This window comes from Carcharodon carcharias, chromosome 19 (genome assembly GCF_017639515.1).
Source record: "Carcharodon carcharias isolate sCarCar2 chromosome 19, sCarCar2.pri, whole genome shotgun sequence".
Lineage (NCBI taxonomy): Eukaryota > Metazoa > Chordata > Chondrichthyes > Lamniformes > Lamnidae > Carcharodon > Carcharodon carcharias.
In genome coordinates, this window is record NC_054485.1 from 96,476,407 (window position 1) to 96,501,232 (window position 24,826).

General features: G+C 43.1%; 1 protein-coding gene across 1 annotated transcript in view; it reads left to right on the top strand.

Annotated features, from left to right (window-relative positions):
• Positions 1-765: 765 nt before the first annotated feature.
• Positions 766-24,826, top strand: part of LOC121291285 (N-acetyllactosaminide alpha-1,3-galactosyltransferase-like) — a 30,104-nt gene continuing 6,043 nt past the window's right edge. The window contains exons 1-3 of the mRNA XM_041212355.1: positions 766-1,138; positions 1,252-1,337; positions 5,971-7,517. Coding sequence (XP_041068289.1) covers positions 7,375-7,517 — 143 coding nt within the window. The 5' untranslated portion in view covers positions 766-1,138; positions 1,252-1,337; positions 5,971-7,374. The remainder of the gene's footprint in view (positions 1,139-1,251; positions 1,338-5,970; positions 7,518-24,826) is intronic.

A 24,826-nucleotide genomic window follows, 5' to 3' on the forward strand; every position in this document is an offset into this window, starting at 1 on the left:
CGCTTGCCACACTGACAGAACCCACATATTTCCACTCTCTGTTTCCTGTCTGCTAATTAATTCTCAATCCATGCCAATATATTACCCCAATCCCACATGCTTTAATTTTGTGCACTAACCTCTGATGTGGGACTTTATTAAAAGCTTTCTGAAAATCCAAATACTGGTTCTCCCTTATCTATTCTGCTAGTTACGTCCTCAAAAAACTCCAGTAGCTTTGTCAAACATGATTTTCCTTTCATAAATCCATGTAGACTTTGATCCCGTTGATATTTTCCAAGTGTCCTGTTATCACATCCTTTATAATAGACTCTAGAATTTTCCCTGCTACTGAGGTTAGGCTAACCGGTCTGTAATTCCCTGTTTTCTCCCTCCCCCCTTTTTAAATACTGGGGTTATATTTGCCACCCTCCAATATGCTGGGACTCTTTTAGAAACTATAGAATTTGGAAGATGACAACCAACGCATCCAATATTCTCATTCACAGGTTCGGCGTCAGCAATTAAAGGAAACCTCACTCAGAATCTCCCCAGTGGCTCATTAACCAACTCACCACCAACGGTGCAGCTGAGACTCACTATGGCAAGGCAAGTCACAAATTCCACCCCAGACGGAGGGAAGGGAGAAAGTCGGTTAAAATTACCTTAGACCCACTGGTATAAGAAGGAGGTCGGTGGATGGGGGGGTGGGGTGGGGTGGGGGCTGGACTTCATTCAGGACCCGACTACTCCAGTGATTCACTATGAAAGAGAAGTAGAGGTTGTCCGAACGACAATTGGGGAAAGGCAGCTCCGTTCCCTCTTACTAACTGTATTACCTAGTCATGGAGGAAAGGGTTGCTCTGTGCGAACGGCGCTTTAGACTCGCAAAATTACCTTGAGCGGTGATACGGCAGAGGAATTGTCAGCGGTATCAGTAGTTGGGCATTAATTTTGCCGTTTCAGGCGATGGGTCAGAAGCTGCAGTGAAACTGGTACCCAGTCTCCCCAGAAATCAAACGCCTCTCTCCCTGAAAGTCATCTCTTCCGACATTCGAAACAAAAAAAAGGTCTCTTGAAGTACTTGCTGTGCGACAAAAATGACTGTTCATACCGAGAGATGCTGAAATCGGCCCCTTCACTACCCTGCGTGCTGAAGGTGAGTTTTAAACCGCTACTTGATCACACACGCAACGTCTGTTTACCTGTCATTCTATGTCAAGAACGTTAACTAAAGAGTTATCAATCTCCTTTGTATTTGTCTCCGGCAAGATCCAGAAATCGACACAGTAAATGTGAAAACGAAAAATAGTTTGAGATTTTCCGGGAACAAGTCGCTCGTAACACCGAACATGCAGGTAACCACCTTGTCATGGGCTATAATATATTTCCCTATATTTTGTACTGAAAAATGATGTTTCCTAGTTAAAGATTTATCTGTTGAAAGCTTTGGCCGAGCATACATTTGTTGCACGTCCGAATCCTGTGTCGTAAACTAGGTTGGGATCACAAACTCCACCAAATGCCATTTCTCCAGATTCACCCTTAGGAGAGGCAAATGCAGTCAGGTTCATGTATTTTTTTTATGTTTCCTTGTGAGATGTAACGGCAGATCGGGGGAGTTGGCTGACTTCGCCTGGGTTCTCTTTCTTCTTTGAGGTTTGCGAAGATTGCTATCAAGAAGTAATTGCGAAACCGTAACTTGAGCAAGCCGCTCGTTGAGTTTTACACCGAGTACAAACAGCAAACCTGCAATCAGGAGATTGTTGCTTCTTAGAGAACTGGATAACTGGCAGTGAGTGCTGCCAATGTAAGTGAGGGGCCCAGGTGCTTTAAAACATTGCACAATGGCTTACCAGGAAGTGAGTTATGAAATATATACTCGAGGGGAGAGTGGCAGGGGGTCGGGGGTGGGGGTGGGGGTGGTGGGGGAAGGTGGTGATGGGGGGTTGGGGGTATACTGGCAAGTATGCGCAGGACAATGCAAACCTGGGAGTGAGTTACAAGCCACAATCTGAGCAAGAAGATCAGACGAATTTATATGCAGATTAACGGACACTCAAACAAATTACAGGATGGGATTTGGTTGAAGTTTTTCGATGGTTTACTGGGTTTCAGGCAGTGAGTTGTAGACTGGAATCTAATTGAGGAATTCTACGTGTAAAAGATTGAACCTGGGAATAACCGCAAGGAGTTTGGGGGAGACGGTGCTGTAGTGGCGGTGACCCAGAATTTGTAATCCAGAGGCCAAAGCGGGTGCATTCAAATCCCACCTGTACAAGTGAAATACAAATCTAATTGATTAAAAAGCTAGAACTGAAAGCTAGTCTCAGTAAAGGTGATCAAAAAAGTATGGTCGATTGTGGTAAAAACCCATCTGGTTCACTAATACCCTTAAGAGAAGGAGATCTGCAGTCCTTTGCTGGTACAGCTAAAATGTGACTTGAGACCCTCAGCAATGTTGTTAACTCTCAAGTGCCTTCTGAAATAGCTCAGAAAGCTGCTACAGCATGGATTGCAGTGGTTCAACAAGATGGCTTGTTACCACTGCCTCATGGACAACAAATGCTGGCTTTGCCAGTGATGCCCACATCAAAGCTCCATCGACACTGTCCCCATCAAACACTCCCAGGACAGGTACAGCACGGGGTTAGATACAGAGTAAATCTCCCTCTACAGAGTGCCCACATGTCATGAAAGAGTTAAAAAAAAATCAGCCTTATGGAATTCGTCAGATGGTACATGTAAGCTGTCATACTGTCACACATGTTACATTGGGAAGGGTAAGGTGCAGAATGGTCTCTATCACCTGAATTGTTCTTTGTGACATTACCTGACACATAACCAGGGGATATAGATTTAAGGTTTTGGACAAGACATACGCGGAAGAAATATTTTATGCAACAAGTGGTAAAGACCTGGAAATCACCCTCAGGTGGATGGCTACTTCTTTGAAGAAGAGCAGAATGTTCCCCTTGGTGTCCCCATACCACAGGCAAGGGAGCATGGAAGTAGAAGAATAGGACAGATGAATAAGTGGCTGGACAGATAGTGCAGGATGGAGGGTTTTAGACTCTTGGGACATTGGGATCAGTTCTGGGGAGATGGGACCTGTAAAGTCTGGACAGGTAAAACCTAAACAGAGCTATGACCAATTTCCTTGCAGGGTGATTTGCTGATGCTATTGGGGAGGGCTTAAATTAACTTGGTAGGGGTGTGGGAACCCGGAGGTAATTCTAGAGATGGATACCAAGCGCAAAGAATATTGAGAGAGACAGATAGTACTAGAGTAGGAATGCAAGAGGGAATGAAATTAAGTCTAAATTAGGGTTACAGTGCAAAGTGTGGTAAATAAGATCAGTGAGTTGCAGATGCAGATACACATGGAAATATGATGTTGTAGCAATACCAGAGACCTGGCTCAAAGAAGGGCAAAACTTGGTATTAAGTATTCTTGGATACAAGGTGTTCAAGAAAAATAGGAAAGGAAGGAAAGGAGAAGGGCTGGCAGTAATGATTAAGGAGAATATTGCAGTGCTGGAGACAGAGGATGGGTCAAGCACTCAGCTCCAGACCTCATTACAGCCTTGGTGCAAGCATGGACAAAAGAGCTGAACTCCAGAGGTGAGGTGAAGTGACTGCCCTTGAGGAGGACTGGGGCCAATTAGGGACCAAAAAGGGCATTTACACACAGAGGCAGGGGTACAGCTGAGATATTAATTAAATGAATACTTTGCATCTGTATTTACCAAGGATGAAGATGAAGAAGATGCTGCATGGCAATGAAGAGATAGTTCGGCTACTTGAAGGGTTTAAAATTGATCAGGAGGAGGTTTTGGATAATCTGCCTATACTTAAAGTTTAATAAAGCACCAGGACCAGATGGGACACATCCAACGATACTGAAGGACGTGAGAATGGAAATTGTGGAGGCACTAGCCATAATTTTCTAGTCTTCCTTAGACTCAGAGGTGCTGCTAGAGGATTGGGGAATTGCAAAGAGACAACGTAAATTAAATGGTACAATTCTAAAGAGGGACCTGTGTGTATAGGTATATAAATCATTGAAGGTTGCAGGAAGATTGAGAGAGAAGTGAGAGCAAGCAGCATTCTGGGTTTTATCAAATGGGGCATGGAGTACAAAAGCAAGGAGGTTATGCTAAACCTATACAAAGTACTGAAGCACTGGATCAGCCCCAGCTGGAGTATTACATCCAGTTCTGGGCACTGCACTTTAGGAGAGGTCTGAAAACATTAGAGAGGTTGCAGAAGAGATTCACAGGAATGGGTCCAGGGATGAGGAACTTCAGTTATGTAAAAAGACTGGAGAAGTCGGGGCTCTTTTCTTCAGAGAAAAGAAAGTTGAGAGGAGATTTGATAGAGATATTCAAGATCATGAGGAGTCTGGACAGAGCAGATAGGGAGAAAATGTTCCCATTGGTGGCAGGATCAAGAACCAGAGGGCACAGATTTAAGGTAATTGGTAAAAGAAGCAATGTTGACATGAGGAAAAACATTTTCACACAGCAAGTGGTTAGGATCCGGATTACACTGCCTGAGAGTGTGGTGGGAGCAGGGTCAATGTAGGCTTTCAAAAGGGAATTGGATCATTATCTCAAAAACAAAAACTTGCACAGCCACAGGGAAAAGGCAGAGGAATAGCACTGGGTGAATTGTTCCTTCAGAGGGCTAGCACAGACATGATGGGCCAAATGGTGTATGCTGTAACCATTCTGCAATTTTATGATAATAAACAGAACACTGGTTACAGAGAGGAAGATAGTAAAAATGAAAAGACACATATTCCTCAGAGTTGTTTAAAAAAAGGCAGTATGGAGGATAAATATGATTCAAGGGGACCAACATGTTATTTCATTCATGAGAGAGGACATCTGAAGGCAGGTTGTTGGAAATTAGAAGGCAGAACTCTAGCATTTGTGCGTGTGAACAGACAACATTGTGTATTGGCCGATATTGGTCTCTTAACCAATGTCACTAAGAAAACTTGGATTATCTAGTCATTACCACGTTGCTGTTTGAAGGAACTCGCGGGGTTTAAATAGGATGCAGCATTTCATACATTGGATCGGTGATGACATTTCCACAGTACTTCTTTGTCTGTATAGTGATTTGGGACTGCTTGAGGTCATGAAAGCTGCAATGTATAAAAGTAAATCTTTCTTTATTTCAAGCAACCATTTTTGACTTAAAAAGAAAACACTGCGGATGCTGGAAATCTGAAATAAAACAGAAAATGCTGGAAAAACTCAGGTTTTTATTTATTATAAACTATTTCAAGTACCCCTCATACTCCACATGTATTGTTCTATTACAAGAACTGGTTCAGAATGAATGTGTTCACCTAAGTCATGTGCTCAAGTCTCTGGAATGGGCGCATTCTAGCCTTGATATTTTACTGTACATTCTCATCTCAGTTCATGATAGTTCATCCTCAGCCTGTGCTTGGTGAGTGACATTCGCATCTCTGAGCCAGCAGATTGTGGGTTCAAATCCCTTTCCAGAGATTTGAACCAATGATCCAGGCTGACAATTCCAGAACCATAATGAGAGTGTGCAGCACTGTCGGAGGCACTGTCCTTTGGATATGATTTTAAACTGAGACACTGCTATCACAAACCTTTTAACCCTGAATTTTATTAAGGGGGATGATGAACAAAAATCTCTCTCCATCCCAGGTAAAGGCACTGCTATAAGAAGACTGATGTCAGTTTATTATTGGTCAATCCACCTCAAGTACGAACTGTAGTTAAACTAAAAATATTCTTACTTCCAGGTCAGGTTGGATATCGACAAACAAATGGTCTTTGTTGTGTTGTTGTGTATGGTAGTTCTGTCAGTGGTGTACATTTCCTATCATTCTCATAGATTCATGTAAGTAGCATTTTAAACAGAATTTCTTTCCCTTTATTCCTTGTTTGTTGAAACTTGACATTGAACAGTTCTCCAGGTTCAAAACATTTGTACATTTAGTGAACAGCTCTAAAGACACACAGGAGCCAGACCCTCAGCTCATGGTCTCTGCAGAATGTAAGCTTGCAAAGGGAACTTCAGTACAGACCATGCAGAGGAATCGGTTGAGAACTGTTACTGGGCAAAGAAGTCTGTGGACCAACACTCACATCAGTCCAGAATGAACTGTGACAGGTAACACTCAACTCAGCACAGTGTGGGACTAGAACAGGTACACTTACCTCAGTCCACAGTGAGTCAGACAGATAACATTCACCTCAGACTACAGTGAGACCAGAAGAGGTAATAATCACCTCAGTCCACAGTGAAACTGGGACAGGTAACACTCAACTCAGACCAGTGTGAGACCAGGACAGGTACACTCAACTCAGTCCACAGTTAGTCCGGGACAGGTACACACACATCGGTCCACAGTGAGTCCAGGACAGATAACACTCACCTCAGTCCACAGTGAGACTGGGGCAGGTAACACTCACCTCATTCAAAAGTGAGACTTGGACAGGTAACACTTACCTCAGTCCACAGTGAGATCAACAGGTAACACTCACCTCAGTCCACAGTGAGACAAGGACAGATAACATTCACCTCAGTCCACAGTGAGACCAGAAGAGGTAACACTCACCTCAGTCCACAGTGAGGCTGGGAAAGGTGACATGCACCTCAGTCCACAGTGAGATCAGACATGTAACACCCACCCCAGTCCACAGTGAGACCAGGACAGGTAACATTCACCTCAGTCCACAGTGACACCGGGACAGGTAACACTCACCTCAGTCCAAAGTGAGAATAGACAGGCAACACTCCCCTCAGTCTACAGTGATATAGGGACAGGTAACACTCACCTCAGTCCACAGTGAGATTGGGACAGGTAACACTCACCTCAGTCCATATTGAGACTGGGACAGGTAACACTCACCTCCATCTACAGTGAGACCGGGACTAGTAACACTCACCTCTGTCCACAGTGAGACTAGGACAGGTAACACTCACGTCAGTCCAAAGTGAGATTGGGACAGGTAATGCCCACCTCAGTCCACAGTGAAACTGGGACAGGTAACATTCACCTCAATCTACAATGAGCCCAGGACAGATAACACTCACATCAGTCCATGGTGAGAATGGGATAGATAAAGCTCACCTCAGTCCACTGTGAGATTGTGTCAGGCAATGCCTCAGATTCTCTGATGTTTGACATCGGTTTGTCTTTTCTCACCTTTGTTATTCCCAGTGTAAATGAGATCCAGACCCTTGCGTGTCTTGGGAACAAGTCACGGGTATAAATTCTCCGATCAGCCTCAGTCTATTCCCAACTGTTCCGTTCTCATATCCACCCAGCCAACTCATCCAGAGCTGTCAAGTGCTTGTCTTAACTTCATGCCCCAATAGTATTAATAAGATTACAGCATGTTCCTTCAAGGCCACCTGTTCTTCATCTTATCTCCTTTTCTCTCTTCACAACCCTTAGGACAGGTTGCCAAGGAGGAATTAAAGTTTAGATGGAGGAAACATAATGTCCACTCAGAGCTTCTATCCTGGTTCAATTCCAGGTATGTCATGGATTGTATTCCTAATCTACTGCCCACTATAGAATAATGCACAACATGGCAAGTCTCTGTCATGAACAAATCTGGACAAACACATGTTGTGTTCCCCAGGAGTCAGTGTTGGGTCTCTTTCTCTTCCTAATATATATTAAGGACCTGGACCTTGGTGTACAAGGCACAATGTCAAATTTTGTGGATGATACAGAACTTGGAAGCATTGTGAACTGTGGGGAGGATAGTATTGAACTTCAAAAGGACATAGACAAGTTGGAATGGGCTGACAAGTGACAGATGAAGTTCAATCTGGAAAACTATGAAGTGACCCATTTTGGCAGGAAGAGCATGGAGAGACAATACAAAATAAAGGATGTGATTGTAAGGGGGCTGCAGAAGCAGAGGAACCTGGACGTATATGTACCTAAGTTACTGAAGGTAGCAGCACAGGTTGAGAGAGTAGTTAATAACGCATACAGTATCCTAGGCTTTATTAATAGGGGCATAGAGTACAAGAGCAAGGGGGCTATGTTGAAATTGTATAAGACACTAGTTCCGCCTCAACTTTAATATTGCATCCCATTCTGGGCACAGCACTTTAGGAAAGTTATGAAGGCACTAGAGAGAGTGCAGGAAATTTTCAAGAGAATGGTTCCGGGGTGAGGAACTTCAGCTGTGAAGTTAGATTGGAGAATCTCGGGGGGTTTAACTCAGAGAAGTAAAGGTTGAGAAGAGATTTGATGGAGGTATTCAAAACCATGGGAGGTCTGGACAGAGTAGATGGGAAAAGACTGTTTCCCTTGTGAAACGATTAAGAACCAGAGGGCACAGGGTTGAAATAAGTGGTAATAGTAGCAAAAGTGACATGAGAGAAAGCAATTTCAGGCAATAAGTGGTTAGGGTCTGGAATGCGCTGCCTGAGAGTGTGGTGGTGGCAGGCCCAATTGAGGCATTCAAAAGGGAATTAGACTGTTACCTGAAAAAGAAAAATTACAGGGTTATGGGGAGAAGGAGTGGGAATTAGGCCAGGTAAATTACTCATTGGGAAAGCCAGCGCAGACATGACAGGCTGAATGGCCTCCTTCTGCACCATAATAATTCAGTGATTCTGTGTTTCTTAAATATTAAGCAAGTGAAGGGAAGTGATATGAATGATTTAGGAAAGGAGGGGGGTATCAAAGAAGTTCCAAACAGATCCAGGGACTTCCAACTTGTTGAAGCCTGAGACTGAAGGACATCATCCATTCACCCCTCAATTGGAAGGATATGGTAGATTCCAAACTTGTTGCACAAACATAAAACTGTCTGTGTTAATCAGCTGCCCATTGTAGAGATCACTCAATATTAATGCCATCTTTCACCTCTGTGTCAGCAGGTCCTCGGTTCAAGTCCCAGCCCAGGACTTAGGACAGAATCCAGGCTAACACTCCCAGTGCAGTACTGAGGGAGTGCTGCACTGTTGGAGGTGCTATCTTTGGATGAAATTTTAAACTGGTCCTCCAGCTGCTCTCTCAGGTAGATGTAAAAGACCCCATGGCATTTATTAGCAGTGTAGCAGAGTTTCCCCCAGGGTCTTAGCCAATATTTATCTCTCAATCTACATCACTGAAAATGAATTATGTGCAATATATCAAATGGCTGCTTGCGAGATCTTGTTGTGCAGAATTTAGCTGCTGGGCTTCCTACACTACAACAGTAACTACAGTTCAGAGGTATTCCATTGGCTGTGAAGTGCTTTGGGACCTATTAAGTTCATGAAAGATAAATAAATGTAAATCTTTCTATCCCCTCACTTGCATTGAAATCCATGCTTAAGTTCCATTAGTTTCAGTGGTAATGAAGATTAGATCTTTCTATAACTGTTAGCAGCACTAACTTTATGCAGGGATGGCAAATTCAAAATCCACTCTAAGTGACCTGAGTGTGACGTCTATTTATTAGAAATCTTTATGCAAAATATATGAACTCCATTAGGGAAGGAATCCTGGTTAACAAAGTTGAGGCTCATAGAATAGAAGGGTCAGTGACAACTTGTATAACAAATGGGTTTAAAGATAGAAAACGAGTTGTGGTGATTGGTTATTTTTCAGACTGGAGGGTGGGAGACAGTTGTGTTCCCCAAGGGTCATTGCTGGGAACACTGCTTTTTTGATACATATCAAAGTATATATAAATGACTTGGATTTTGGAATATGGAGCAACATTTCAAAACTTGCCAATGAGACAAGGCACAAGTCAGGAGTGCGATGGAATTCTCTCCAATTGCCTGGAAAAGTGCAGCTCCAACAACACTCAAGAAGCTCAAAATCATCTAGGACAAAGCAATCCACTTGATTGGCACCCAATCCACCAACTTAAACAATTACTCCCTCCACCACTAAAGCACAGTGGCAGCAGTGTGTACCAGCTACAAGATGTACTGCAACAACTCATCAAGCCTTAGACAGTACTTTCCAAACCTGTGACCTCTACTACCCAGAAAGACAAGGGCAGGAGATGCACAGGAACACAACCACTTGAAAGTTCCCCTCCAAGCCACTCACCATCCTAACTTCACTGTCACTGGGTCAAAAGCCTGGAACTGTCTTCTTAACAGCACTGTTGGTGCACCAACACTACATGGACTTTAGCGATTCAAGAAAGTGGATCACCACCACTTCTCAAGGGCAATTAGAGATGGGCAACAAATGCAGGGCTAGCCAGTGACACCCATATCCTGTGAAAGAATAAATTAAAAAATATAAAATTTGGAGGTGTGACAAACAATGAGGATGATGCAAATTGACTGCAGCAGGACATAGATAGGCTAGCAGAATGGACAGGCAAGTGGCAGATGGAATTTAATATAGAGAAATGAGAGGTGATGCATTTTGGCAGGAGGGTAGGGAAAGGCAGTATAGACTTAATGGCACAGTTCCAAAGAGTGTGCGGGGAGTTGGAGACCTGGAGGTCCATGTATACAGATCCTTGAAGGCAGCAGAGTAGTTAGTAAAGCATACAGCATTTGGGCTTTGAAAGTAGAAGTATTGAAAAAAGGGGAAGTTTTGATGAAGCTTTTTAAAACTCTAGTCAGGCCAGGACTAGAATATTGCACCCAGTTCTGGTCACCACAATTTAGAAAGAATGTGAGGATCCTTGAGAGGGTGCAGAGGCGATTTACCCGAATGGTTCGAGGGATGGGGGCTTTTGTTTGCAAGGTTAGGTTGGAGAAGCTAGGGTTGTTCTCCTTGGAGCAAAGGAAATTGAGGGGAGATTTGAACAATGTGTACAAGAATATGACAGGTTTAGATAAGGCAGACAAAAAAAGGCTGTTCCCATTAGCTGATGTAAGGACAAGATGTAAAGTTTTGGGAAAAAGTTGCAGTGGGTGATGTGAGGAAGAATTTTTTTTACATAGCGAGAGGTAAAGCCCTGGAAATTGGTGACAACAATGATGATTGATTTCAAATGGAAATTGGATGGACATTTAAGGAAAATAGACTTGCAGAGCTATGGGATAGAGCGAGGGGATGTGACTGACAGGATTGCCTCATGGAGAGCCAGAAAGGACTTGATGGGCCGAATGGGTCATCATGTCTCTGTAACACTCTGACTATTTTCCTCAGACTTCAATAAGCTATCGATAAAGTCTAACTTACAGAAATGGCACCTTTCTCAGTCGCATAGCCATGTGCTTCCACGTTCTAACTCATAAGTCAAGATCTCAGCAAGTGCACCCTTTGGTCACTGCTTAGAGATCAGGGGATAGAAAGATTTACATTTATTTATCTTTCATGAACTTAAGAGGTCCCAAAGCACTTCACAGCCAATAGAATACCTCTGAACTGTAGTTACTGTTGTAGTGTAGGAAGCCCAGCAGCCAAATTCTGCACAACAAGATCTCGCAAGCAGCCATTTGATATATTGCACATAATTCATTTTCAGTGATGTAGATTGAGAGATAAATATTGGCTAAGACCCTGGGGGAAACTCTGCTACACTGCTGACTGACTTTTTTTCAAATTTTGCTTTTTCCTGGCCCAAGAGGCAATTATTGGGCAATTGTAGCATGCTGATAACCTGCCCGAATCCCATCAGGTAAACGTTCACATCCCGGTAGCCTGCCCGAATCCCATCGGATGAACTGTTCACATCCCAATAGCCTGCCCGAATCCCAACAGGTAAAAGTTCACATTCTGATAGCCTGCCCGAGTCCCAACAGGTAAATAGTCACGTCCCAATAGCCTGCCCGAATCCCATCAGGAAACCTGCTAACGCCCTGATAGCCTGCTGAATCCCATCAGGTAAACTGTTCATATTCCAATAGCCTGCCCGAATCCCCTCAGGTAAACTGTTCACATCCCAATAGCCTGCCCGAATCCCCTCAGGTAAACTGTTCACATCCCAATAGCCTGCCCGAATCCCATCAGGAAAACTGCTCACATCCAGATAACATGCTTGAATCCCATCAGGTAAACTGTTCAAATCCCAATAGCCTGTTCGAATCCCATCAGGTAAATTGTTCACACCCCGATAGCTGACCTGAATCCCGTCAGGTAAATGTTCACATCCCCGTAGCCTGCCCAAATCCCATCAGGTAAGCTGTTCAAATCTCAATAGCCTGCCCGAATCCCATCAGGTAAACTGTTAATGCCCCGATAGCCTGCTGAATCCCATCAGGTAAACTGTTCAAATCCCAATAGCCTGCCCAAATGCCATCAGGTAAATTGTTCACATCCTGATGGCCTTCCCGAATCCAATCAGATAAAATGTTCACATCCCAATAGCCAGTCTGAATCCCATCACATCCCGATAGCCTACCTGAATATCGTCAGGTAAATGTTATCCTGAAAGCCTACCCAAATCTCGTCAGGTAAATGTTAATATCCCGATAGCCTTCCTGAAACCTGTCAGGTAAATATTCACATCCTGATAGCCTGCCTGAATCCTGTCAGGTAAATGTTAACATCCCGATAGCCTGCCCGAATCCGGTCAGGTATGTTCACATTGCTGCACTCGGTAACTCCCGAAGCCTTCCCTCACCTTTGAGCTAAGATTATTTCGCGCAACATAGAATTTACAATACAGAAACTGGCCATTCAGCCATAATGATGCACATGAGTCTCCTCCCACCCTTCCTCAACGTACACCCATCAACATATGCTTCTATTCTTTTCTCCATCATGTGTTTATCTACCTTTCTCTTAAATGCATCTATGCTATTTGCCTCATCCACTCCCTGTGGTGGTGGTGGTGGTGGTGGGGTGGGCCGGTGGCGGTGGGGGTTGGGGGGGGGCGGGGGGGCGGTGGTTCCACATTTCTACTACTCTCTGGGTAAAAAAAAGTCTCTCCTGAACTCCCTATTGGATTTAATAGTGACTAGCTTGTATGCGTGAAAGCCGTGGGTCAGTGGGTAGCACACTTGCCTCTAAAGTTCTGGGTTCAATTCCCACCCTACCAGATGGCGAAATTTGAATCCAATAAAAATCTAGAATTGAAATTCAAATGATGACCACAAAGCCATTGCTAATTGTCATAAAAACCCATTTGGCTCACTAGGAAATCTGCCATCCATACTTGGTCTGGCCTACATGTGACCCCAGATCCACAGCAATGTGGTTGACCCTGAACAAGGGTATTAGGGATGAACAATAAATGCTGGCCTAGCCAGTGACACCCACATCCCATGAATGAGTAAAAAAAGATATGCATTCCAGAAGCATGTCATTCAGACCAACCAGTCCATGCTAGTGTTTATGTTCCACTCAAGCATCCTTCCTTTCCCAATATGTATTCCCAGGTATTTATGATATCATCCTTGCAAATCTCTGCATCCTCTCTAGTGCTTCTCTCTCCCTACAATATGAGGCCAGAACAGCATACAGAAGTCTAAATGTGGCCTAACCAAGATTTGATACAGGTTTAGTGCAATTTCCCAACTTTTCAATTCTATCCTCTAGAAGTAAAACCTGTTTTGCTTCTGTTATGGCTTTGCTCAGCTATGTGCAAGTTTTAATTATTGGTGTGTTTGTATGCTTTGTTCCTCTACACCACCTAGACTTGCACCTCCTGAGAAATATTTTTCTTACCAAAAGGTACTACCTCACATTTAACTGTGTTGAACTTCATTTGTCAATTATTTTCCCATTCTGCAAGTTTATTAATGTCCTCCTGTATTTTGTTGCAGACCTCCTCATTATTAACTATCTCTGCCCAATTGTGTCATCTACAAATTTACAAATTCTGTTTTGGATTCTAAAGTCCAAATCGTTATATAAATTGCGAACAGCAGTGGTCCCAGCATTGATCCTCGTGGAACATCACTTCCCACCTTCTGCCGCTCTGATTAACTACCTTTTACTCCCAATCTCTGCTTTCTGTGTTGAAGCCAGCTAACAATCCACATTCTGCCGCTTGTCCCCTTACTCCACATTCTCTGATGTTATCCATTAATCTATTATGGGGTACCTTATCTAAGGACTCTTGAAAACCAAGATAAATTATGTTTTAATTCTTTCATGGGATGTGGGCATTGGTGGCTCAGCCAGCATTTTTATTGCCCATCCCTAATTCCCCTGTAGATGGTGGAGTTGTCTCCTTGAACCGTTACAGTCCATGTGGTGTAGGTACATCCACACTGTGGTTAGAGAGGCAGTTCCAGGATTTTGACCCAGTGACAGTCAAGGAACAGTGATATACTTCAGAGTTAGGACAATGTGTGGTTTAGAGAGGAACTTGTAGATGATGGTGTTCCCATGGATCTACCACCCTTGTCTTTCTAGGTGATAGATGTCACATGTTTTGAAGTAGCCTTGATGAGTTCCTGCAATGCACCTTCTAATAGTACACAATACTGCCACTGTGCGATGTTGACGGTGGGATTGGGTGTTGAAGGTGGTGGATAGGGTGCCATTCAAGCGGGCTGCTTTGTCCTGAATGCTGTCAAGCTTCTTGAGTGTTGTGGGAGCTGCACTCATCCAGGCAAGCAGAGAGTATTCCATTATACTCCTGACTTGTGCCTTTGTAGATGGTGGACAGGCTTTGGGGAGTCAGGAGCTGAGTTACTCTCTGCAGAATTTGCAGCCTCTGACCTGCTCTTGTAAATAATCGTATTTATATGGCTAGTTCAGTTCAACTTCTGGTCAATGATAACCCCCAGGATGTTGATAGTGAGGGATCCAGGGATGGTAATGCCATTGAATGTCAAGAAGATGGTTAGATTCTCTCTTGTTGGAGATAGTCAGTGCCTGACACTTGTGTGGCATAAGTGTTACTTGCCACTTGTCAGCTCAAGCCTGGATATTGTCCAGGTCTTGCTGCATTTGGACATGGACTGCTTCAGTATCTGAGGAACCATGACTGGTGCTGAACCTTGTGCAAACATCATCGAACATCCCCATTTCAGACATTATGATGGAGAGAAGCTTATTGATGAAGCAGCCAAAGATGGTTGAGATTAGGATGCTACCCTGAGGAACTCCTGCAGTGATGTCATGAGGTTGCAATGACTGATGCCCAACAACCACAACCATCTTCCTTTGTGCTCGGTCTGGCTCCAACCAGTGGAGAGCTTTAAAGTTTTGCTAGGGCTCCTTGATGCTGTACTTGGTCAAATGATGCCATGGGGCAGGGGGAGGGGGCAGTGATGGCAGAAAAAAAAGGTTAGAAAAATAGCAGATTTCCATCCCTAATGGATATTAGTGAACCTGATGGGTTTTTACAACAATTGACAATGGAACTGAGAGTAGTTTTTTAACTCTAGATTTATTAACTGAATTTAAATTCCACCAGCTGCTGTGCCGGGATTCGAACCCAAGTCTCCAGAGCATTAGCCTGGGCCTGTGGATTACTCGTCTGGTAACATTTGTACTCTGCCACCACCTTCCTCTATTATTATATCATTACAGCTACTGCATAATTGTCTACTTTCTCTGTTACCTCCTCAAAAAAAAAATCAACAAGATTGGTCAAGTGAGCTTTTCTCTTTTGAAATTCATGCTGGCAATTCACTATTACATTTCTCATTTCTTTCCTTTTTTAAGGATTACGATTACATTGTTTTTCAGAATTACATTAGCAATCTGCCAGTCCTTTGGCACTACACATTTTCTAAAGAATTATTAAATATGAGCAATAATGTCTCTGCTATCTCTTCCCTAAATTCTTTTAAAATTTGTGGATACGGTCCATCTGGACCAGGGGTTTTATCCTCCTTGAGTTTGTTTAGTTAATTCAATACACCCTCTTTTTATTTTAATTCACTTACCCCATTTTTAAAAATTGATCCATTCATGGGACCTGGGCATCGCTAGACAGGTCAGCATTTATTGTCCATCCCAAAATTGCCCTTGAGAAGGTGGTGGTGAGCTGCTTTCTTAAACCACTGCAGTCCATGTGATGTAGGTACAGCCACAGTGCTGTTAGGAAGGGAGCTCCAGGATTTTGACCCAGCAACAGTGAATGAACGAAAATATAGTTCCAAGTCAAGAGGGTGTATGGCTGACAGGGAACTTGCAAGCGGTGGTGTTCACATGTCCTTGTCCTTCTAGGCAGTAGAGGTTGTGGGTTTGGGTGATGCTGTTCAAGGAGCCTTGGTAAGGTGCTGCTTTGCATCTTGTGGTTGGTACACATTGCTGTACACCAGTACACCGACTGTGTGTCGGTGGTGGAGAGAGTAAATGTTGAAGGTGGTGGATGGGGTGTCCGTCAAATGGGCTGTTTTGTCCTGGATGGTGTTGGGCTTCTTGAGTGTTGGTGGAGCTGCACTCTTCCAGGCAAGTGGAGAGTATTTCATGATACTCCTGACTTGTGCCTTGTAAATGGTGGACAAGGCTTTGGGGAGTCAGGAGGTAAATTAAACACCGCAGGATTCCTAGCCTCTGACCTGCTCTTATAGCTGCATTATTTATATGACTGGCCAATTCAGTTTCTGGTCAGGATGCATATAATGAGGGATTCAGCAATGGTAATGCCATTGAATGTCAAGGGAAGATTGTTAGATTCTCTCTTGTTGGAGATGCTCGTTGCCTGGCACTTGTGTGGTGCGAATGTTCCTTGCCACTTACCAGTCCAAGCTGGAATGTTGTCCAGGTCTTGCTATATACCGCTTCAGTATCTGAGGAGTCATGAATGGTGCTAAACACCCCACTTCTGATTTTATGATGGAAGGAAGGTCATTGATGAAGCAGCTGAATAGTTGGGCCTAGGACACTACCCTGAGGAACTCCTGCAGTGATGTCCTGGAAATGAGATGATTGACCTCCAAAAACCACAACTGTCTTCCTTTGTGCTCGGTTTGACTCCAATCAGCAGAGTCATTGACTTCTGTTTTGCTTGGGTTCCTTAATGCCACAATGGGTCAAATACTTGCTTGATGTCAGGGGCAGTCACTCTCACCTCACCTCACCTCACCTCACCTCTTGAGTTCAGCTCTTTTGCAGGGCCAACAACAAAAATCATGGGCAAGACTTGTGCTTCTCTTGTTCCTGGGCTCCTTATTCCCCCGGACCACCCACTTCAACCCTTCCCCTCAATCATGTATGTTATTTTTTTTCTCCCTCTCAAAATTCAACAATCAATTTTCTTTCATTGAGCATGATGAGCTTAAATCATAGCCTCCATGTTTCAAATGTTTGCAATTTTTATTCATCCATTACTGACTGTCATGCGAGTGTAGCTCAGTTTTTACCACAAGAAATGAATGTGTCATAAGAGTCTTTTTTTTAAAGAGTGTATCTAAGATACCAATTGGACTCAAAATTAACAGAATATGAAGAGACAAACTGAAATCAGGAAATTATATTTGAAACAAAATTTAGCTTTCAAAATTTGAGAAGAAAGGAGTGACACCGGGAAAAAAAATAAGCATTGAAATAAAAGGGAATCAATTGTATCTGAAGGAAAATGCCTTTTCTGGCTTACATGACAGCAATTTAATTAATATCATCAAAATTAATGCTTCTTGCCAATTCATTCTCAATGATTAAAATTGTTAAATCAATTAATCAACTGTCAGCAAACCAGTCCACATCTGTGCTGAAATGTGCCAACCTTTGAGGGACCCTCTGATAAGCACATATTTAAATATCTGTCAAAGGAAATTGTAAAGGCTCAACAAGATTTTGTGTCTTAATTTTTGTTGCTTTCTGTGAATATCGGCAAAATAAGATTACCGACAAAAACGCAAACACTGGGGTGTGGGAATGTTTATTGCCCATTCCTGATTGCCCTTGAGAAGGTGGTAGTGTCAAAAAATAAATACAGCAAATGTAGGTTACTTCAGGAAAGAGTACAATTTATTAAGCGCTGAACCATACAATGGCCATTGGGAGCAGATCACAACGGACATAAGGTACAAGTTAAGCATAGTCAGGATTGTTAACATTTCATGTCTTCCTCCTTCTTGTGTGTGGTGGCTTTCGGTGGTCGATACAGGACAACTAGCTATTTTCTTAGCTTACTTCCTCTTACCTCTCTACTTCCTATCCTGTAATATTTATCTTCTCATTCCCCCCTTTTGTGCTTTGTAGCACAATCCCCTTAGTCCCTTCCCAGTAGTGCCATTTCCCTTCTATACTTGTCCTTTTCCCAATTGTTGATCCTCCTTCTAAGCTGGTAGGCTAAAATAATCAGGATTACAATTATCAAGGCCTGAATAACCAGAGCATGGGAGAGAACTTGCAGCCATGGATGTACGTTTATATTCATACCCCAGTTCCAAATTTGTGACACAACAGAGTTCTCCTTTAATAGTTCATTAGCTATGTCTTGATCAGTCTGAATCTTCTGTTCGATGGCTTTCCATTTGTGAATTATGTTGCGTGTTTCTTTTATCAGTTGCTCCCAATCTGCTCCAATCGGAGGGAGTGTAGGCAAAACTGGAGGTGCAAACTCACGTATTATGGCATCAATGTCTGTGCGCTGTATTGTTGCACCAACTTGTAGATTAGTGTCCTTTGGTATAGGTTCCAGGGTGTCAGTTCCGAAGACTACTTGTTCTTTAGGGTTTTTAATTATTACATTATAGTCTGGCAAGGTGCAGACCTTGTCCTGTATAATGTAAGTTAGGTTAGTGGTTACAACATAATAGTGGGTTGTTTTGTGTGTTTTTCCGAAATATGAGCCATTATGTTCAGTCCGGTTGACATATATCAAACAATTGTTCCAATGGTTTAAACCGCATGCCCCTTCATTTATGGTGGCGTAGTCTGGACATAACCAGATATTGTCTGCCTGATGACATTGTTCCCATTGCAATCCTTTCATTAAGTTATTCATTATCACTGCCCACTTTGGGGCTTCTGGGACTGTCAACCATACCCTTTCCTTTTCCCAGCCCACGTTTTCAACCTGATATAGTTGGTATCTCAACGTATCATCTTTGGTTTTAGGTATGTGTAGAACCATACCCAGGATTATTGTTTCCTCTTTTTTTGTTGCTGCTCTTAAGGTGTGGGATGCGGGTGGCTAGAGAGACGTCTTGGACATCAGCATTTGCTAGGGATGATCCTAGCACCCGTTTTCGTAATATCTCTTCCCCTATCCAATCTGGCACCTGGTGATTTTTAAGCTGCAACAAGTTTTTATCTACTTGGGCCAGAACCCAAGACCTGTGTACATCATCCCTTGTTTCATTCTTTTCTTCACCCTCTTCTCTGTCAATCAAGGCATTTATCATGTTTGTTACTGATTTCTGGCATTTCAAACCTTCCTGGATAAGGACAGTCAGCTGTTCACTAGTCTGGGCTGTGTCTTCCTGATCATTATACCTTTCCTGGGCTATCTGCTTCATGTGGGCCTTTAGTTTGTCAATTTCTGTTTGTAGAGTTCCTATAACTAAGTTATTTATTGTGGCAGTTCCTTCCGCATAACCTATTCCTGCAACTTCCAAGATTCCTCTCCTTTCTTGTCCTTTTTTCCCGTATCCTCCTTTTGCGCTGTTTCTGAGTAGGGTTTACAGTGGCAGTGCTCACCAATTGCTCCTTTTCAACTTCTAGTTTCAACCCTGTTTGGCTAACTTCCTCTCTTAACAGTTTGGTATGCAGGTTTCTCAGCTCATTAGGGCAGCATTCTGGCATACTTAGTCTCGTCAGATTTACTGTTACTTTCACATGGGTGTATCCTGGCACAACAATCATTCCTTCCTTTTCTGGGATTATTACTAGCCCTGTGTTTAGTGGTATTACTTCTGACCCATTCTTGAGGCATTCTGGGGGTGCCATAGTAGTTGTTTCTTTTGGGGTAGGTGAAGTAGTTAAAGATGCAGTTGGGGCCAAATTTGTTGACTGGGGCATATAGGGTGGGTCAGGGCAACTTTCTCCATTGATTATTTTGATATTACCATCTGGGCAGCACTCAATCTTTGTTAGATCAGTCTTTCCCCCTACTGCAGGTTGGAGAGTGCAATTCCAACAACTACCATTGTGGTTGCTAGTACATGTAAAATTGCCAAAAAGAGTGGAGTACCCACACTGTTGATTCTTACATGTACACTCGTTTTTATCACCCCCACATTGTTCGACTAGGTTGACCCCTTGTCCCTGCCCATTCTTTACTAGCCCCACCACAAACAGACACAAGAGTAGCACGATTACTTTCAGTTTCTTATGATTTACTTAACGGTGTTCAAACTCAATCAGCTTTCCTCTGGAGCTGGTACTCACTTGTAGTGAGAGGCATGTGTCCAGGTAGCTTTTCCTTCACACTTTACCACTGTTCTGGTTGTCAGTAGCACTTGATAGGGTCCTTCCCATCTGGGTTTAAGGGAATCTTTCCTTTTGTGTACTTTCACAAGGACCCACTCTTATGGTTCTAGCATTTGGCACTGGAAATCTCCTGGTTTCTTTTGTGATTCTTTTACCTGTGCATGAATAGATCTCAATTGTTTGGTTAATGCTTGACAATACCGTGTCCATTTATCATCTGCCTCATACAGATCAAAGGGTTTGGTTAGCCAGGTGGGGTTAAATCCTACCCTCATAGGGCTGCCCATTATTATTTCATGTGGGATCAATTTCACCTCTGAGTGTGGTATAGAACGTATACTCATTAGAGCTATGGGCAAAACTTCTGGCCATTTTAAGCAAGTTTCCTCACAAAGTTTGGTCAATTTATTCTTTAGTGTGCTATCATTTCTTTCCACTGTTCCAGATGCTCGTGGGTGGTGGGGGCAATGCAAGTTTTTGTTTAATACCCAAAGCCTTACATATCTCTTGCATCTTTTCCTGTAAAGTGTGTTCCTCTGTCACTATCTATACTTTCTGGAAGGCCAAATCTGCAGATTATTTCCTTAGGTAGTATTTTCACTACCGTCATAGCGCCCGCTTTACGTGCAGGGGAAGCTTCAATCCATTTAGAGAAGGTATCTATTATAACTAGCACATGTTCATATCCTAATGCCATAGGTAACTGTAAAAAATCAATTTGTATATTTACAGAAGGTCCACAGGGACCTATTTTAACAGTAGACCGAGTAGGTTCGCTCCTGCCGGCGTTGTGTTTTTGGCAAATGGCACACCTTTGGCAGAGGTTAGCTGACATTTGCACAAAACCAGGGGTGTACCGTGTGTTTCGGATGGTCTCAATCATCCCCCCTTTGCTTGCGTGTGTCACACCATGTGCGATTTTTGCTAAATAAGGTAACTTTTGTCTGGGGGGGCCACAATTCTGCCATCTGTGGATCGCCAAAGACCATCCGAATCTTTGTGACATCCCTTAAGGATCCATGACTTACGTTCTTTGTAAGGGACAGATTCTTGTAGGGTCACAAGTTCTGATAGTAAACTAGGGAGTTTGTTTTATGGCCTGTTTGGGAGACACAATGCCTCGGGAAATGGGACAGCAACAGCATTTTAGCGGCTAGGTCAGCGCACTCAATACCCTTGGAGATTTTGTCTTTGTTTCCTGTATGGGCCTGACATTTAATAACTGCAACCTTGGAAGGAAGTTGGATAGTGGATAGTAAGTCTTGTACTAGCTTACCATGTCAAATAGGGGTACGCAAACGCATTTAAGTGCTGCTTCACTTCCCGGGTTCTCCCAGCATTGAGCTTTTTCTGTGCTCAAAGGGGCACTCTGTCCCACGTGTGGACATTCGTTTTTCCAATGTCCTGTTTCTCCACAGTTAAAGCAGGCACCTCTTCCTGGGGTTGCCTGCATCCCCACACCCCACCCCCCCACCCATCCTTTCCCTCTGCCTCTGCCCCTTCCTCTTTCCCCAAAATTGTTTCCCTGCAATTAGCCAAGTTGCAGAGCAATCAGTCTTCCCTCCAATTGTTCTTTTCTATATACTAGGCAGCTTTGGCAGTGTGAGGCAACAGCTACCAGCTCTGTGAGGGGTTTGGTTTGCCACCCTATGCAGATGCTTGTGAGCTGATTTTGGATTTTGGGCAAAAGCCCTCCCACAAAGGCGGCTGCAACCACCTTTGGGGCCATATCTCTGGTCTTGGTGATCCCAGAGTGAGATTCTAATGAGATCAAAGATTCTAATCTTTCGTTTTAAAAATTCTGCATGAGATTCATTCTTTTCCTGCTTACAGTTTTGGATTTTGGACCAATCAGCCCTTTTGGGGCATACTACATGTACTGCATCAATCAGTCAACCCTTAAAGTCATCCAGGGCTTCAGTGCGACCTGGATGATCTTCGGGCCATTGGACTGCATGAGCAGCCTTTTCTGTACCTCGCTGGGTACTATCACTCTCAACAATTGCAGCATATCTGACCAATTGGGATTATAACACTGCATTACTGTTAGAAGTTCTTTAGTAAATTTCTCGAGCTATTCTCTAATTGGGGGAAAATCCTTAGCTAAATTTCTCAAATCCCCTGGGATCCATGGGGCATGGACCGTTACCAGTTTCCCATTTGCACCAGGCAGCTCTCTAAGAGGAGCTTGCATGTGCATTACTGGTTCTGCCTTTGCTCATTGCCCTCTAGTTTTTACTGGGAAAAAGTTTCATCGCCCAGGTGAGGAGTTTTCAAATATGTCTTTAGGCTTTTGTTTGGTAGGGCCCTCTTAATTGAGGACAATCAATCTATCAGATCTGACTTATTAGAGGAACTATCTTCCTCAGTTGTTCCTGATGGGAGTAGAGGATACAAGGGTGCTGTTGGCACTCTGGCACTAATAGTCTTGTTAACTTTCTTTAGAGTTTTTACTTCTCTCAGGCGCTTATTATGTGAGTTTTGGAGTCCTCTAACTCTGGAGCCTGCCTGTTTTTTACTGGCTTCTTGGTACCAATCATAATACGCGTCCCACTGGTCTTGTTTAAATTTACCACCTCCACCCTCCAGCGCTTTTCTTAAAGGTACTAATTTATCCATATCCCAAGTACCTTCCATTGGGAATTGCTTCTTGGGATCATCTCTAGTTTTAACACTCCACTCTGCTCTCTTGCTCACATGTCTGTCCTTGGCTTGCTGCATTGTTCCAGTGAAGCCCAACGCAAACTGGAGCAACAGCATTTCATCTTCCGACTAGGCACTTTACAACCTTCCGGACTGAATATTGAATTCAACAATTTTAGATCTTGAACTCGCTCCTCCATCCCCACCCCTTTTCTGTTTCTTCCCCCTTCCTTTTGTTTTTTCCAATAATTTATATAGATTTTTCTTTTCCCACCTATTTCCATTATTTTTAAATTTTTTATGCCCTGCTAGGCTTTCCACCCCACCCCCACTAGAGCTGTACCTTGAGTGCCCTACCATCCATTCTTAATTAGCACATTCATTTAGATAATATCACCACCTTCAACACCTCTGTGTTCTTTTGTTCTTTTGTCTGTGACATATTTTGATTATCTGCTCCTATCACTGCTTGCTTGTCCCTACAACCACACCACCACCTGCACTTCTCTCCCCCCACCCCACCACAACCCCTCCCCCCCCACCTTAAACCAGCTTATAATTCACCCCTCTCCTAATATTCACTCAGTTCTGTTGAAGGGTCATGAGGACTCGAAACGTCAATTCTTTTCTACTCTGCCGATGCTGCCAGACCTGCTGAGTTTTTCCAGGTAATTCTGTTTTTGTTTTGGATTTCCAGCATCCGCAGTTTTTTGTTTTTATATTTTTATGTGTTTTAAACTCTGTCTTTGTAAAACTGTCTGTCTTGCAACTGATGTAATTATTCAGTTAACTTACCGATTACCTGACCTATTGTGAGGTATAACTGCATGCACCGATAATGGTTGATGTATAACTACCTGATTGTTACATGATTATAACTCAGATAAAAAGCATCAGATGTTGTCTCATGGAATGAATGGTACATTTTTAGAAGAGATAAGGGACAATCAAGAAACTGTATGGGTAAGCAAAATCAATTAGCTAACATAGATATAATTGTAAGAGAATAAAGAAGGGCAAGTTAATAAGATCACTCAAGTTAATAAGGTCACTGTGTGAATATGCTGGAGCCACTGTATAAATACTGTTTGTTGAACACCGTAACTTCGAGCAGATCCGTTGTGATCTGCTCCCAATGGCCATTGTGCGGTTCAGCGCTTAATAAATTGTACTCTTTCCTGAAGTAACCTGCATTTGCTGTCTTTATTCTTTGACAGTAAACTTGGTGCCGTGACTTGGATGACTACGCCACTCTGAAGGGAAACCAGTTCGAAGGCGAGGTGTCAAAAGGAGACTGCCACAGCTGAAAGCCTTGAAGGGAACTCCCGGAGGAGGGGCAACGTCATCCGAGATAAAAACAAAAAAACTGCGGATGATAGAAATCCAAAACAAGAACACAATTACCTGGAAAAACTCAGCAGGTCTGGCAGCATCGGCGGAGAAGAAAAGAGTTGACGTTTCGAATCCTCATGAACCTTCAACAGAACTGGTCATGAGGACTCGAAACGTCAACCCTTTTCTTCTCCGCCGATGCTGCCAGACCTGCTGAGTTTTTCCAGGTAATTCTGTTTTAGTTTACAAGACATGTTGCATCAAATTAGAATACAATCAACAACCTATGAGTAATAAAATACAAAGAACAGGGAAGTTAAAAAGAAACAAGCTGGCCACCATACTTCTGTAATTAATCGTGCACAAAGTTCATTTTATTCTGGCTATGCTCCAAGAATACTTTCCTGGTTTTCACAAAAAGCTTAAAATTTCATTTTAACATTTATCTGCATGCACATAAGGTACAAGTTAAACATAGTCAGGATTGTTAACATTTCATGTCTTTCTCCTTCTTGTGCGTGGTGGGTCTCGGTAGGCTATGGGACAACTGGCTATTTTCTTAGCTTACTTCCTCTTACCTCTCTATTTCCTATCGTGTAATATTTTCTTTCTCAGTAGTGAGCTGCTTTGCTAGAACCATTGCAGTCCGCATGGTGTTGG